At 63.9% G+C, this 14,018-nt stretch overlaps 1 protein-coding gene across 1 annotated transcript; it reads left to right on the top strand.

The window, feature by feature from the left end:
* Positions 1 to 8,016: 8,016 nt before the first annotated feature.
* Positions 8,017 to 12,732, top strand: LOC120244718 (ETS translocation variant 3-like protein). The gene is made up of 6 exons (XM_039251445.1): positions 8,017 to 8,419; positions 8,532 to 8,769; positions 8,957 to 9,143; positions 9,491 to 9,608; positions 11,265 to 11,267; positions 12,254 to 12,732. The coding sequence occupies exons 1-6, from the start codon at positions 8,359 to 8,361 to the stop codon at positions 12,730 to 12,732; spliced, it is 1,086 nt and encodes a 361-aa protein (XP_039107376.1). The 5' UTR covers positions 8,017 to 8,358.
* Positions 12,733 to 14,018: the final 1,286 nt, after the last annotated feature.

Below are 14,018 nucleotides of genomic sequence, written 5' to 3'. Positions count from 1 at the left end.
CAGGACACGTGGGCTCCAAGCTCACACGAACTTTGGTTTGCCCTGAGCTGTGCCTTTAAGCCCCGGGGACTGGACCCTCCGCCCTGGGAGACCCCCAGAGCCGGCTCCAACCCCAGAGTGGGAAGGCGGCCCTCTGCGGTCTCCACCTCGCCCGGCTTGGCGCCCGTGATTGTGTCACTGTGTTGGGAAAACATAGGTGGCTGGAGCAGGCCGCGTAAAATCAGTGGCGACACAGCTGGCGGCTCCGAGGCGGTTTAAACCCTGTCGCGGCTGCCTGTTGTGAGCTGGGCCGGTGGGCCCGGCTTCCGTATGGGGAGCCGCACGGGCCCCTTGGGGTTACTGGCTCAGCAGTCTTTGGGGGAACAGCCCCACGGCCAGGCCCTGGGATGCAGCCAGCGATGCTCACGGGAGCCAAGGGAAGGGCTGGATTGGGTTAGGGACCCACCCCCCAAGGCCCTTTGTGTGTCTTGGGGGGGAAACAGGAGGCCCGGTGTGCCACCCCAGGAGCCAGGCTCTGTGCCAAGCGCCCGGCCTCCTGTCCCCTGTGAATGGGACTGGGTGCAGGGGCGCTGCTCCGACCGGGTTTATGGGAACGTGGGAGGAAGCAGGCAGGGAAGGGCAGCACACGAGAGGAAAGGTAAAACCCTCGCAGTCTCCGAGGCAGCTGCTCTAGTTCCCGGAGGGACTGGAAGTTAGCGACACGGGGGACTTTCCTGGGGAGCTGGGGTCACGGCAGGAGAGCACGTGAGCCGGGAGCCTCCCTCCCTGGAGGCCTCCCCGATGCTGCCTCCCGTGAACTTGCGCAGGAGGGGGCCCGAGCGGCCCGTGGAGTCCAGGCCTCGGACTTGAGTCCATGCCCAGCAGGTCCTTTGACTGGGCGGGGCCTTCGTGGAGAGGAAGCTCTTCCTGCCCACGTGCCCCGGGCCTGGGCACCTTCCGGCTCCTCCATCAGGTGGTCCCGGGTCCTTAGATGAAGAGGGTGGAGCGAGGTGTGGACGTGTAAGGGCAGGACCACCTGCCCAGGGGAGGAGAGGCCAAGGGCACCTAAGGGAAATGAGGGACCCATGTCTCAGGGCCGACCTCGGCCCCTCGCTGAGGCTCCGTCTCCCGTGGGCATCAGGCCTGCCTGGTCCTTGCTCGGCCTGCATCCAACAACCTGGACACGCATCCTGTCCCCCCCCCCAACCAGGACCCTCTCCCGGCGGCCCCCGGCGGCCTGTCTCCCCATCAATCATCCTCTCCCCCCTCACCTTTCTGTCATGTTAGCTTCGGTTGATTTAACCAGAAAACAACCCCCAGAATTGAATTCCATGGCCCTCCATCCCCATCTCCATCAGCTCAAGGCTGGGAGGGGCTGCGTAACGAGGTGGGGAGGGAAACTCGGCCTCCCAGAGCCAGGGAGGGAAAAAAGAAAATCATATTGATTCCCCGGCAACGGCCGTCAACCTTCTCCTCCCCGCTGGGGACTGGAGAGGTGGGCCCCAGGCCCCACAGGCTCAGGGGGGGATCCGTCCCCAGAAGCTCTAGCTTCCCCTGGAGATGCGTCCCCGGCTCAGGATGTCAGGTGCCTAAGGCAGCCCCCTCCGGAACCCTTCCCCTTTCCTGGTCCTCCGCTTTCCCTGCAGGGTACCTGATGCCCCCGCACTCACTTCCTCCTGTCTGGTTTGTGCCTGACTCGGAAGTTCTTCTTGCTGTCTGGCTTTCAGTCATATTCATAGAGAAAAGGAAAAGTCATTTTCCAGAACTCCAAGACGACAGAGACATAATAAGTGCTTAAAAATCCTCAGAGAAAATATATCGGGTAAATCATTCACATCATTTAATCCTCGAGGCTCGAGGAGAACGCTGCAGTGCGGGGACTGTAGCCTCCGTGAGCTTGAGCAGAGCCGGGGCCTAGAAGCCAGGGAGACTCGGGGACGAGGTGGCGGTGAGGGTCCCGGGTTGCGAGGGGCTTCTTTCCCAGCCTGGGCTCTGTCTGCACAGAAAGTTCCCCGAGACGGGGACTGACTTACCTCGGGAAGGGCAGACAGCTGGAAGACAGCTGTCCTTCGCCTAGAACGGAGGACCGGTGGCCTCCTCACCAGTCCCTGTGTTGGCCTGACGCCTTAGGAGCCGCCAGCCCCCCAGGTAGCCCTGGACACAAAGGACCTGCGGAGAGACACCCCTCCTTCCACAGCGCTCACAGAGGGGGAGGGGGCGCGGGCCACGGTGCCCCCGGCCCCCGAAGGGTTAATGCTATTGTCTGAAAACCACATCGGCTCCCCTGGGAGCTTGGAGATCCCGCTCTCATTTTAAGTAACCCTAACTCGCGTGTGACGAGAGAGGGCCGCTGGGCGAGGCGCGCGCCAGAAGGAGCTGTGGACGGAGCAGGGGACGGCCGGCCGCCGCTCCAAGGTAAGGGATTCTGGTGGCAGGCATGCGGCTGGGCTGGCCTGAGGGACGGCCCTTCTCGCCCCTACCCCTGCCCAGCTGTGGGTCTAGTTGTGGAGCAGCAGGGAAGGGGGCTCGTAAGGGGGAGCCCGCGGTGGCCCAGGGGAGAGCCCGAGGGCCACACGGAAGCCTCCTGGCAGTGTCAGGCCCCTCCGCCAGGTGCGGGACCTCATCCAGACTGCTGGGCTCTTGTCCCCGGGCGGGCACTGCTGGGGTCACACGTGGGCGTGCCCGCGCAGAGGAGACGCCTGGCATCGATGCGGCCAAGTCAGGCGGGGGCCGAATGCAGGACGGGCTCGGGCACCCTGGGCACACAGAGCTCACCGCACCCTCCGAAGGGCTGAGGGCTGGGACGCCGGGGGGTTCCGGCATCACGCCCTGGGCGTGTGGAGGAGCAGGGGTGCGCCTCAGGGTCCCCGGGGTGGGAGGGTTAGCCAGGCTGGGGTGGGCTGGACCGAAGCCTCGCTGGGCTCCCTTCCTCAGGCTCCTGGGTCCTTCCCCAAAACGAGGTCCGAGAAGCCTGGAGTCTGACACAGCCTGTGCTGTGGGGCAGGTGCGGAGGTGCAGGGAGGGGACCCTTCTCTCCCCCAGGGCTCCCGAAGGACCAGAGGAGGAGGGAAGGGGGAGGGAAGGGGGGCAGCGAGAGGGACTCCGTTCAGGCTGGAGGCTTAGTGAAGCTGAAGTTAGGGTTCACTTGGACCGGGGTGAGGACAAGTTGAGGTGGAGGCTGCGAGTGGACTGGGATGGGGGGTGGCTGGGTCAGCAGGTGGCCGGACACCCTGGTCCCTGTTGGCTCGGTCACCCGGCTGCCAGCTGGCCCAGCTCAGCTTTTGCCTGAGAACTTTCACTTCCTCTGGCGGCCTGGCTCCTCGGCCACCTCAGTGCCTGCTGGAGGGGGATTTCTTGTTCCTGGGGGGGTGGGGGACGGAGGGAAGCATCGGGGATGTCCAGGCAGGGGGATCCCCAGGGCGCAGCTGCCGGGAATGAGATGGAAGGAAGGAGGCTGGGGCTGCTCAGGGAGGGCTTTGGGAGGGAGACAGGGGTGGGAGGGAGGCAGGGGTGGGAGGGAGGGGGCCGCAGGAGCCCAGGCCGGGGAGCTGGGGGCCTGGGCTCAGCTTCGGGGTCTGGAGCATGGGTGAGGGAGAGAGCACAGGAGCGGGACTGAAAGAGAGGCAAGAAAGCGCAAGACACAGGGTCAGAGCCTGTCTCCAGAAGTGAAGACAGAAAGGGAAACAGCTCCTCCCCGAAACTGAGACAGAAAAGGGACGGACCACAGAGGTGCCGGGGCAGGGAGCCTCAGAAGCCTGGTGGCCTGGGGACGGGAAAGAAGGGAGAAGAAACCGTCAGGAAGCAGGAAATGAGCTAAGATTAAAAGGTCAAACCAAGTGAAACAGAGGCCTGGAGAGGCCAGACGGGAGAGGGGAGGGTGTGGGGCCGCGAGCCGGTCTCCTGACCCCCACCTCCCATCCCCCACCCCTGGGCCACAGGGCTGTGTGACTTTCCCCACGGCTTGGCTTTCAGCTGCCCTTCTACCACGGCTGGGCTGGGGCCTGGGGGCGTCTGGGTTTGCTTCTGCTCCACTAGTTGCACAAACCTTTAAAAGGCCACGGGCCCCAGGGGCACAGAGATCAGAGTCCGAGGGTCTGCAACGGGCTGAGATGGGGGGGCCGGGGGCAGGGACCTGAGACCCGAGGGCCCCTAGAGGGGGAAGGAGAGGTGTGGGAGAAGCAGGGCTGTCAGGGGAACCCCCCTGCGGCGAGGGACACCTCTCCTGGTTGGGGTTACAGGGGAGGGGTGAGGCTCAGCTGGTCCATTCCCAACATGGAGCATCAAAAAGGGGCCCCTCTGCTCCATCAGGCCCCCTGAGTTTGGGGACCCAGCAGGAGGGACAAGATGCCTTGGGGTCTCCCTCTGCCCCTCCCCCAAATCCCCCTGGGGGGGCAGCCTCTCACACGCCCACCTACTGAGCAGCTGTAGCTAATAAGCACATTAAGGGAGGGCTCAAGACTAACCACTCCCCGCTGGGGGAGAGATCAAGGGGACAGACCAGAGGCATCCAATCAGATTGGGGGTTCAGCAGAAGAGTCGGGGGCGGTGTGCGCTTTTCCACTGTCCCCTCCGGGCCGGCCTCCCCACTGTCGCCCTTCAGTCCTCACCTGTGTCCACACACACACCCGCCCCACACAGCTGCCTCCCTGACATTCCCTCGGCGCTCTTTCTCTCCGACTCCGTCCCCCTGAATCAGTCAGCGACTCACCCACCAGGAAGGCTTGGCGGAGGCCAGTCAGCTGGACCCTGTGGTCAGTCCAGGCCAGACTCTTGGAAGACCCAGCAACAAAGTGACTTTTGATGCAAGTTTTGCTCTTCAGATAGGTAGGCAGCAGTGGGCTTGATCGCTCAGCTTTTTTTTTTCTTTTAATTCAGAGTGTGTCCCTTGTCTTTCTCATCCCCTCCCATCTGACTGTCGGTCCTCAGGCTTCCGGGCGAAGAGCCCAACACGGCGTCTTAGCTTAGGTTAGACCTGAGAGGCTCCGCCAGCCACCCCCCCCCCCCCCCCCGCCCCACCTCCACTTCTCTGCTCCAAAGTTTCGGCTTCAGCTCCTCTGCCCTGATTGACTGATTACAGCTCGGAGCCCGGAGTCAGATAGACCTGTTCCCGAGTCCGGCTCCGCCACCCGCGCGGGGATCTGATGCAAGGCTCCCAACTCTGTGGGGCCTTGATTTCCTCAGCTTATAAAATGGGGATAATAACGCCCACGTCAAGGGGCTTCGGTGAGGACCCGGGAAGGAGCATATGGAAAGAGAGGTCAAGCCCAGAGCCAGGCCATGACAGGGGCCCATTTCATATGAACTAACTCTCACAAAGGTAAGATCTGCTTTGGACATTTCCTCTGGCCCCAAGCTCTGGCTTATGGCTCACTCCCCACTGTTAGCAGCCTTCTCTGTGTTGCGTTGTTAAATAATGACCTAAAACCTACCTGTGGTGTAATAAGCGCTTGTATCACCCAAGAAGACGGCTCGTATTATCAGTAACCAGAATGACGGTGGCAGTGACAAGAATAGTCGCTTGCTGCTATGACCCTTCAAAAAACACAGAGCGCTTAGGAGCAGCCCCTCTGATCATTCCAGATTGGGTTATGATCCTCTGATTTATAGCTCTCCACACTGGCCCTCTGAGACCCCGCTGTAGCCGGGCAGGGCGCCCCAGGCCCTGGGAGCTTAGTTCACCGCACAGGAGGGAGGGAGTTGGGGGCCTGGGGTGGGGGCTCGGGGGACAGAGCGGGTTACCTCCCCCTCAGCCTTGGGAGCACCACCACCAGAACTGCAGGGTAAAATTGGAGCACAAGGAATTGAGAGGAAGCACCAAGAGCGATTCTTGGACACAAAGGCAGGGACTGAGGGTCGGTCAGCTCCTTGGGGCTCCAGCACAAAGCGGGGGTGCTTGAGGGGACACGTTTGGGAGGCCTTGCAGCAGCGAGGACTTCCACATCCACGCACCAAGCTCCTCAGAGACCTGAGGGTCTGGGTGGGTCCCCTACAAGCATGGGGGAGACCAGGAAATGGGGAGGGGGCGGGGGGGCTTGACCACATCTACTGATCCCACTTGTGGTTTCTGTGTTTGGGGTTTTCTCCCTTTGAGGGCCAGAGGCGGGGTGTAGCCCACCCGGGGGGGCAGAATATCATACGTCTTGAATTGAGGTCTTGCGGACGCCATTCCAATTAAGGGCTGTGTGACTTTCAAGAAGTTCCTCGCCCCCTCTGAGCTCAGCTCAGCTCCTGGGCTGGGGGCGCACGAGGACCCTCCTCCGAGGTGGGTTCATCTTCCTCCTCATGCCAGACCCTGAAGCTGCCCTGAGGTCTCCCATCCTCTAGACCCAGCAGCACAGGGTCCACGGACCGCCTTCCCTCGGAACCTCTCACCCCTGTGCCCCCTCTGCCCCGGTTTCCTAAGGTGAGGTGGGAGGGGCCCCAATTCACTTCCCAAGGACAAGGCGGGAGAGGAGTTGGGGGCTTCTGTTTCAGGGGAGGGCAGAGAAGTTCCAGAATGTCAGCTGTCAGTTTAGAGGGGTGGGAAAACCTTGCACAGACCCCGAGCTGGCGTGCACCTGCTCATCACCATCCACCTTAGTTTCTGGAGGTGGCCTCTGCTCCAGCCAGACTGGGTGCCCCCAGGAGCACCCCGCCCCCGGGGCTCTTGGTTTGTCAGTTGACCCCCTGGAGCCAAGCGTCCCCTGGGAAAGGAAAAAGCAGGAGACCAGATGACCTCTGGGGGAGGTAGGGGTGGAGAGGGCAGGGAGAGTCTCCCCAGCTGAGGTGTCTGAGACCCCGTGATATCCTGGCCCCCAGCAACTTCTGGGGTACCCCACGGGCTCTTGCTCTTCACAGCAGGGTCTGCAAACGGGAGGCATTGGCATCACCTAGGGGCTGGTTAGAAATGTGGAATCCCGGGTACCACCAAGTCCCTCAGAATCAGAATCTGTATCTTGGAGAGATTCTTACACATGTTAGTGTTTGAGACGCACTGATATAAAGTATTTTTTTTTTTACAGTTTATTTATTTTTGAGACAGAGAGAGATAGAACATGCGCGGGGGAGGGGCAGAGATAGGGAGACACAGAATCCGAAGCAGGTTCCAGGCTCTGAGCTGCCAGCACAGAGCCCGACGTGGTGCTCGAACCCATGAACCGCGAGATCATGACCTGAGCCGAAGTCGGTGCTTAACTGACTGAGCCACCCAGGCGCCCCAAGACGGGCTGCTGTAGACAGCGGGTTCTAAGTCCAGACAACACAGTGTGTGAGGAAGGGGTGTGGCCACTGAGCCCACTGTCTGGGGCTTTCCCGCTGGGAGCCTCGAGATGTAAAGTGAACAGGCCACTGCAGGCAAGCCCCCCCCCATGCCCTCCAGACCTACTGGCCTAGTAAGTTCTGGCTGAGAGCAGGGCTCACATCATCCCCGCTTCCCCCCCCCATCCCCCGAGACTAGACAGAAACCCAGAGCCAGGTCCTATAAGCCACCCATCTGTCACCCACCTTGCAGGTAACGCCCACCCCAGGAGCAGCCCCACCCCTGCATGTCCCCCATGCCCTGTGGGTGCTCTGCCCCTGGGATCCTCCTCCCTCAGGGACTAGAAGGCAGCCCTCAGCCCCAGCTCCATCTGGAAGGTCTGGCACGGGCCGGGTTCTGTCCTCCCTTGGCCTGCATCAGGCAAGCTTGTGTCTCGGGGGCCAGACCCCATCTTCGGTGGCCGGGGTTCAGTAACTCCGCGAATGTTTACAGAGTACGTGGAGCCCAAGGCCTGTGCTGGGCCGTGACCCAGACAGCCGGGGCTCCTGGCTGTGGGAGCCACCGCTCCGAGGGGAAGACAGAGAGCAAGCACATGAAGACACCGCTGGCAGCTTCGTTCCCACCGGCAAGCACTTCCTGAGCACCTACAACGTGCCAGGCGTCTGCTGGGCGCCCGGGGCTCGCTGGCGAGAAAGCACAACCCCGCTGCCCTCCCCCGACGTGTGCAACGACCCCGCACCTAAAGGTACGGGTGTGCGTATCTCCCTCCTGCCCCCACTCAAGGTTTACAAAGAGCCCACGATTTGTCACATTTCCTCCTGTTTTCTCTTGGGAAACACTCCAATCCTATTAAAGCCCCGAGAGGAGGCCTCGTTCGGTGTAAACCCCCTGCGGGGCGGATACAGGACCCTCTGCCTCCTCTCCCTCCGTGCAGTCCCGGGTCGGCCATCTCCAGAGGAGGCCGGGCCCTGCCCTCCGTGTGGGGGAGCTTGCTGCCTGCCGCCCGGTCCCCCGCCTCAGGGGCCCTTGTCCCTGTCACCCTCCTCTCTCCCTGCTTTTCTTTCCTCTGTCCTTCGCCTCCCTCCTAAGCAGTGACCATTTCCTGCAGGCCCGGACGCGGCCCTCGGGCCCCAGGGAAGACCATGCACTGCGGCTGCGGGGCCCAGGGCGTCCCTGCCTTTGCGGGCAGCCCCTGGGTCTCAGGTGAGCCTCCACCGGCAAACCCCCCCCCCCCCAGGTCGTCAGGCTGCAGAGGGGCGGCCCGGGGAGGGGCAGGGTTGCCGGGCGCCGTGGCACTCACGCCCCCTCCCCCCAGGCTGGGCCTTCCCCGACTGGGCCTACAAAGCGGAGTCGTCCCCCGGCTCCCGGCAGATCCAGCTCTGGCACTTCATCCTGGAGCTGCTGCAGAAGGAGGAGTTCCGCCATGTCATCGCCTGGCAGCAGGGCGAGTACGGCGAGTTTGTCATCAAGGACCCCGACGAGGTGGCCCGCCTCTGGGGCCGCAGGAAGTGCAAGCCACAGATGAACTACGACAAGCTGAGCCGGGCCCTCAGGTGAGGAGCGGCCGCCAGGTGGCCACAGAGGTCAGAGTTCAAAGGCGGGGCTGTGGTTGCTGGCAGCACTGTCCCCCCAGACTGGTGGGGTGCCCAGGGGGCTCCCAGGAGCGCTCGGGGTAGGCCCGCCGGCCCGGGGAGGGGCACGGCTGGCCCGACCCTGCGTTCTCGACCTTGGAATCAGCAGATATTACTACAATAAGAGGATCCTGCACAAGACCAAAGGCAAAAGGTTCACGTACAAGTTCAACTTCAGCAAGCTGATTGTCGTCAGCTACCCTCTGTGGGAGGTGCGGGCACCGCCTCACCCCCTGCTGCTGGGGGCCCCTGCGCTGTTCCGGCCAGCCCTGGTGCCCACGGGCGTGCCCAGTGAGGTAGGCGCCCCCAGCCCTCCTCCCTGCCCTGGAGCCCCAGCAGCAGAGGCAAATGTCTTCTCCCCCTGCCTTCTAGTCCCCAAGCCCCCGGGGGCAGGGGTGTCACCCTGAAACGCGTCCAGGTGGTGCAGCGTGTGCCTGGGGGCAGGGGTGGCGCCTGCGGGGGGGGGGGATCCCAGGAAGAGGGGTGGGGGTCTCGGGGAGGAGCCTGGGCCCGTGGGCAGTGGCTACTTAACCATTGTGGGAATATTTCATCGTTTTAATGAGCCGTTGTTAGAACAGCGCGAACTGGAGAACACTCGCGGGCCCAGCCCGTGCCGCCCTCACCCCTGCTTCTCACTCCCCAGCTCCGGCACAGTGCGCTGCTCGCCCAGCGGGCCACGGCAGAGCAGCTGACTGGGCAGCGGACCCCCCAAGGGCCGCCAGAGGTCTCTGAGGATAAGAAGGGGAGCAGCAGCGCCCCCTGTGAGTGCTTGGGCCCGGGGAGGGCACGGGGATTGCAGGCGGGACCCTCCTGGCTGAGCGCGAGGGAGAGAGGCTTGAGACAAGGGACAATAAAATTATTCATTCAATCAACAAACTGAGCACCAACTATCCCCTAGGTGTGGTGGCTCAGAGGGGCAAGATGGGCCTCAAGATGCCCAGAGAATGGAGGGGGTGGAGAAGGAGGGACAGTCAGGGACAGGTGTGGAGAGACTCAGGGAAGCGCCAGGTGCTACGGGCATGCAGAGAAGGAGTGGGCGTCCCGGAGGCGGCGGCCCCTGCACCTGGTGAGAGAATGGTGTTTGTAAGGCGGGGAGCCATGAGCAAGGGTAGCAACAGTGAAGGAGGGGAAGGACCCCTGGTGGCCTGTGGCGGCCAGAGAGCGAGGAGCGTGATGGCCGTGGAGACAGGGAGGACGGGCCGCACGTGAAGCTGGCAACACAGCCAGGCATCCAGGCGTGGAGGGCTTGGACTTCACCCCAGGGCGGGAGGCACCCAGGAGGGAGCCGCGCATTGAGATTTTCATGTCGTAAAGACGCCCCGGGGGACACGCACAGTTTGGGTTGGAGGAGAGGTGTGGTGGGTACTGGCTTCGGAGGATCTTCCAGGCGGAGGATGATGGGGCAGAGCGAGGTACGGGCACCAGGTGGAGAAGGAGCTTCCCTGGAGTGGAGATGGGAGTGAGGGAGAAGAGCATGGCAGGCAGAGAGAAGCAGTGTGTGCAAAGGCCCTGGGGCAGGAAAGAGGCACTAGGAAAGGCCATCATGGCAGCACTGGCAATCCCAGAGGGAGTCAGTGGAAATACAGACAGAGGTCAGCTCTCCCAGGGCCGTAAACAGGGAAGGGACAAAACCAGATTCTCCGTGAGGAAGGTCACAGAGACACCTGAGCAGCCTGAGGCTTTATACAGCTGCCTCAGACCTGCCCCTCCTCCCCAGGCCATTTCCTGGGAGAAAGACCCTGGGCCTTAGCCCTCCCCCCAGAGCCGGGCACCTCTGGGCCCCAGAGTGCAGCCGAGGGTGGGTGAGGGTGGCCCAGAGCCTGCTGGGACTCGCTGGGCCACCGGTCTGGGCCCTGGAGAGAGACAGTGCCAGCCCGGCACCCCTGTGCTCCCACTGCCCACCACTCCTGGCTCCGGGAGCTCCCGGCACAGAGCTTTCTCTCTGGGACACCGTGAGGGGGAAAGCAATGTCCCCGGCGAGCCCCAGCTTGGAGTGGGCCGTCTGCACCTCCCTGCCAGCTGTGGGGACACACACACACACACACACACACACGCACGCACGCGCACACACACGAGCTGCCTGGCTGAGGTCACCTGAAGGCTGTGCCGGCCCCTCACCCCCATCTCCACTCCGGGGAAGCTGCTTCGCTGGAAGAGGAGCCAGGACGGTGAACCCGAGGCACAGGCTGCAGGCACTGTGCTCGGAGCAGGCGTGGGCGGGGGAGCGGGCGGGGCGTGGAGCGGGGGGCGGGGCGTGGAGGGCGTGGGGCGGGGCGTGGGGCGGGGCGGGCGTGGTGTGGCGTGGGGCGTGGAGGGCGGGGCGGGGCGTGGGGCGTGGGCGGGGCGTGGAGGGCGGGGCGGGGCGTGGGGCGGGGCGTGGAGGGCGGGGCGGGGCGGGAGCAAGGCTCCCGGCTCAGACCGTCTCCTCCCGCTCCTGAGCCGGGATCTGATCTCCGAGGGCCGGTGCAGCCCTGGAGAAGGGCAGTGACCCCAGGGAGCAGGGCCCTGCCTACCGTTTTCGCGCTCGTAGATCTGCCTTCAGAAACACCGTTCCCTTCGAACACACTGGACGTGCTGAGCAGTAACTAACTCGCTTCTCCAGTTTTTACTAAGTACAGCCCCACCGATGTGATGGCACCGGTCTTCCAGTTCGGTGGCGCAGCCTTGCTAACAGGCCTCGGGGGGATCGCGCCTGGGCTTTTTGGAACACAGACAGTGCTGTGCGGTTCTGCTAGTGGCCCCGGCCCGGTCCGGCCCAACCCCGGGGCCGCAGGGTTGCAGGATATGCCCGCAGGGCCGGAGGGTCTGGAAGGAGGAGCGGAGGGAAGGATTCTGGGGGAGCAGGGCCAGGGCCCAGCCAGCCGCGAGCCTGGGCCCCCCACGCGCGGGCCTGCGCTTGATCTTCGCCAGCAGAGGGGCCTGTACAGACGAGGGGGTGGGGGTGGGGCACTGGGATTTCCAGGACAACGTGGGGCGCACGCCGGAGGCAGAGCCCTGTGTGCGGGGGGCGCAGACAGGGGCTCACTGAGGTCCAGCAGTGTCCTCATCCCCGCCTCCCACACCCTCGTACTGAGCTCTTAGGACGCGCCAGGCGGGTCCAGGGGAGAACGAGACAGGCGCGGTTCAGGTCCGCACAGGGCGGGCGGGGGGTGCAGACATTGCGGGGGAGGTAACCACACTAGTGGGGCCAAGGGCCCAGGGCCCAGGAGGAGAGGGGCAGGAGCCACGAGGGGCGCCCCCAGGGAATAGACCGGAAGCAAAACAAACAAGAAGGTGCAGCAGGGAGAGGAAGTTTCCAGCAAGAGGAAAAGGAAATTGGACGTGGGTGGAGAAGGGGCATCCCTCCTGATCTTCTCTCTCTCTCTCTCTCTCTCTCTCTCCATCATTCCCCCCCCCCCCCCCGCAGGCCTTGGGTCTCTCCCAGCCCCCTGCCAGCTTGGCCCTTGCTGCCTTCTGGGGAGGCCCCGAGAGGAGCTGCCCGGTCTGGCCTCCTTGGCCCCTCCCCTCCTGCCCTCCCTCCCTCCCGACTGGACCCGCCTCTCAGGGCCCTTCCTGCCCCCTGTCCCCCCAGAGCGGCTGTTCCCGGGGAGCTCCAAGCCAGACACCCTGCTCCCCGGACTCGGCTGCCCCCCAGCGCCCCACCACTTTCCGGGGCTCCCCCTGTTGGCTGGGCTGGGACAGGGGGCTGGCGAGAGGCTCCGGCTCTTGTCCCTGAGGCCCCAGGGGCTGGAGGGAAAGCCCTATCCCGTGGTGGGGGAGAAGGGACACCTAGACCCCAGGCAGAGCTTCTCCTCGGTGATACACAGACCCAAAACTGGGGACGAAGGCCCAGTGTCCCCCCATCTGGAGAACGTCAAAGCGGTGTGGCCCCTGGATCCTCCTTAATTGGGGAGAAGATGGGAAGTGGGGGTCCCCCAAACTCCATGTCCCCTCCTGTATATTCCCTTTCCGGCTTTGCTCCTTCCCTGGCCTGGAAACAGGTTTAAGTTGCAGGAGGCTTTGAAGGGGTGGAGTTGGACAAAAGGGGGTGGGGGGCATTGCAGGGGTGGGGAGGACTGAGTCAGGGTGACCCTCCCCTCTCACCAAGTGATGAATCAGATTAAGGAGACCTCCTTAATCTCAGCTGTCTTCAGAGGAGATGCGATTAAGGTTTCTGTCACTTGAAGCACCCCCACCCGCCCATATGGGGGAGAAAGCGAGCATCTGGGGGGGCTGCCCCCTTACCCAGTCTCTCTCCTGCCCCTCCATGCGCTTCGCCCTCAGCCTCTGGTGTCTGTGACCCTGGGAGCTCCTGTCCTAGGCGGGCACTTCCTACGGTCATCATTTCCCCAAGACCCAAGTCCCCCGGGCAGGGAGGGCCCGGCCTCCTCAGCTCTGTAATTCGCCGCCGCAGACCACGAATAAAGCCTTGGCAAACCATACTCTTGGCTGACCTTCCCGCTGCGTCCACGCTGCCCTGCGCAGTGTGGGGCGACACGCCACCCCGGGCGCTCGTGGGAGGGGTGACGGGCCGAGGAAGGGCACTGCCACCATCCCCCAGAGAGAGGCCGGGAGAAGAGGTGGCGAGGAGCCGCCTGAGCCGAGGGTGCAGCGGGTGAAGGGGGGCCCTTCCTCGTCCCCAGTCCTCAGAATGACCAGAGGAGCTGAGGGAAGCAGGGGACACACGTGAGGGAGGGGCTTTTGAACAGCGCAGAATGTTCCAGAAGCCGAGGCGAGTGAACCGTATTGCTCTCCCGTCCCTGGGCCGCCGATCACAGGCTTAGGACTAGTCTCCACTTCCTTTCCGGGACGCGGAGCGGGAGGGGAGGAGGCACGAGGGGGGGGGTCCCGTGTGCGCCTGCGGCTGCTGCGGCCTTGGGGGTGCGTGCGTTTTGCTTTCTGCGCCCTCTCGTCTCGTGGCAGATGCGTGGTTGTCACAAACGGAGTGGGGCAGGAGAGGCCCAGAGCAGGGCAGGGCCGGGCCCCCGCCCCGGGGAACCCCGGATACAGGCGGGCGCATGCCTCGGGGTCTCCCTCCCCGGAGATGTCAGGGGCTCGGCTTCTCACTGGCTCCCAAGGCGCAGGCGCAGCCCTAGGCCCGCGGGAAGGAGGAACCGGCGTCCGGGGTCTTCCCCTCGCCCTGCCCCGTTTGGGACACAAAGAGCTGTGTGGTCTCCTGGCACAAGGAGCTG

Source organism: Hyaena hyaena, unplaced genomic scaffold (assembly GCF_003009895.1).
Source record: "Hyaena hyaena isolate Hyena2069 unplaced genomic scaffold, ASM300989v1 scaffold_385, whole genome shotgun sequence".
Classification (NCBI taxonomy): domain Eukaryota; kingdom Metazoa; phylum Chordata; class Mammalia; order Carnivora; family Hyaenidae; genus Hyaena; species Hyaena hyaena.
The sequence above is the reverse complement of the archived record's forward strand: the minus strand, read 5'-3'. Positions and strand labels throughout refer to the sequence as shown.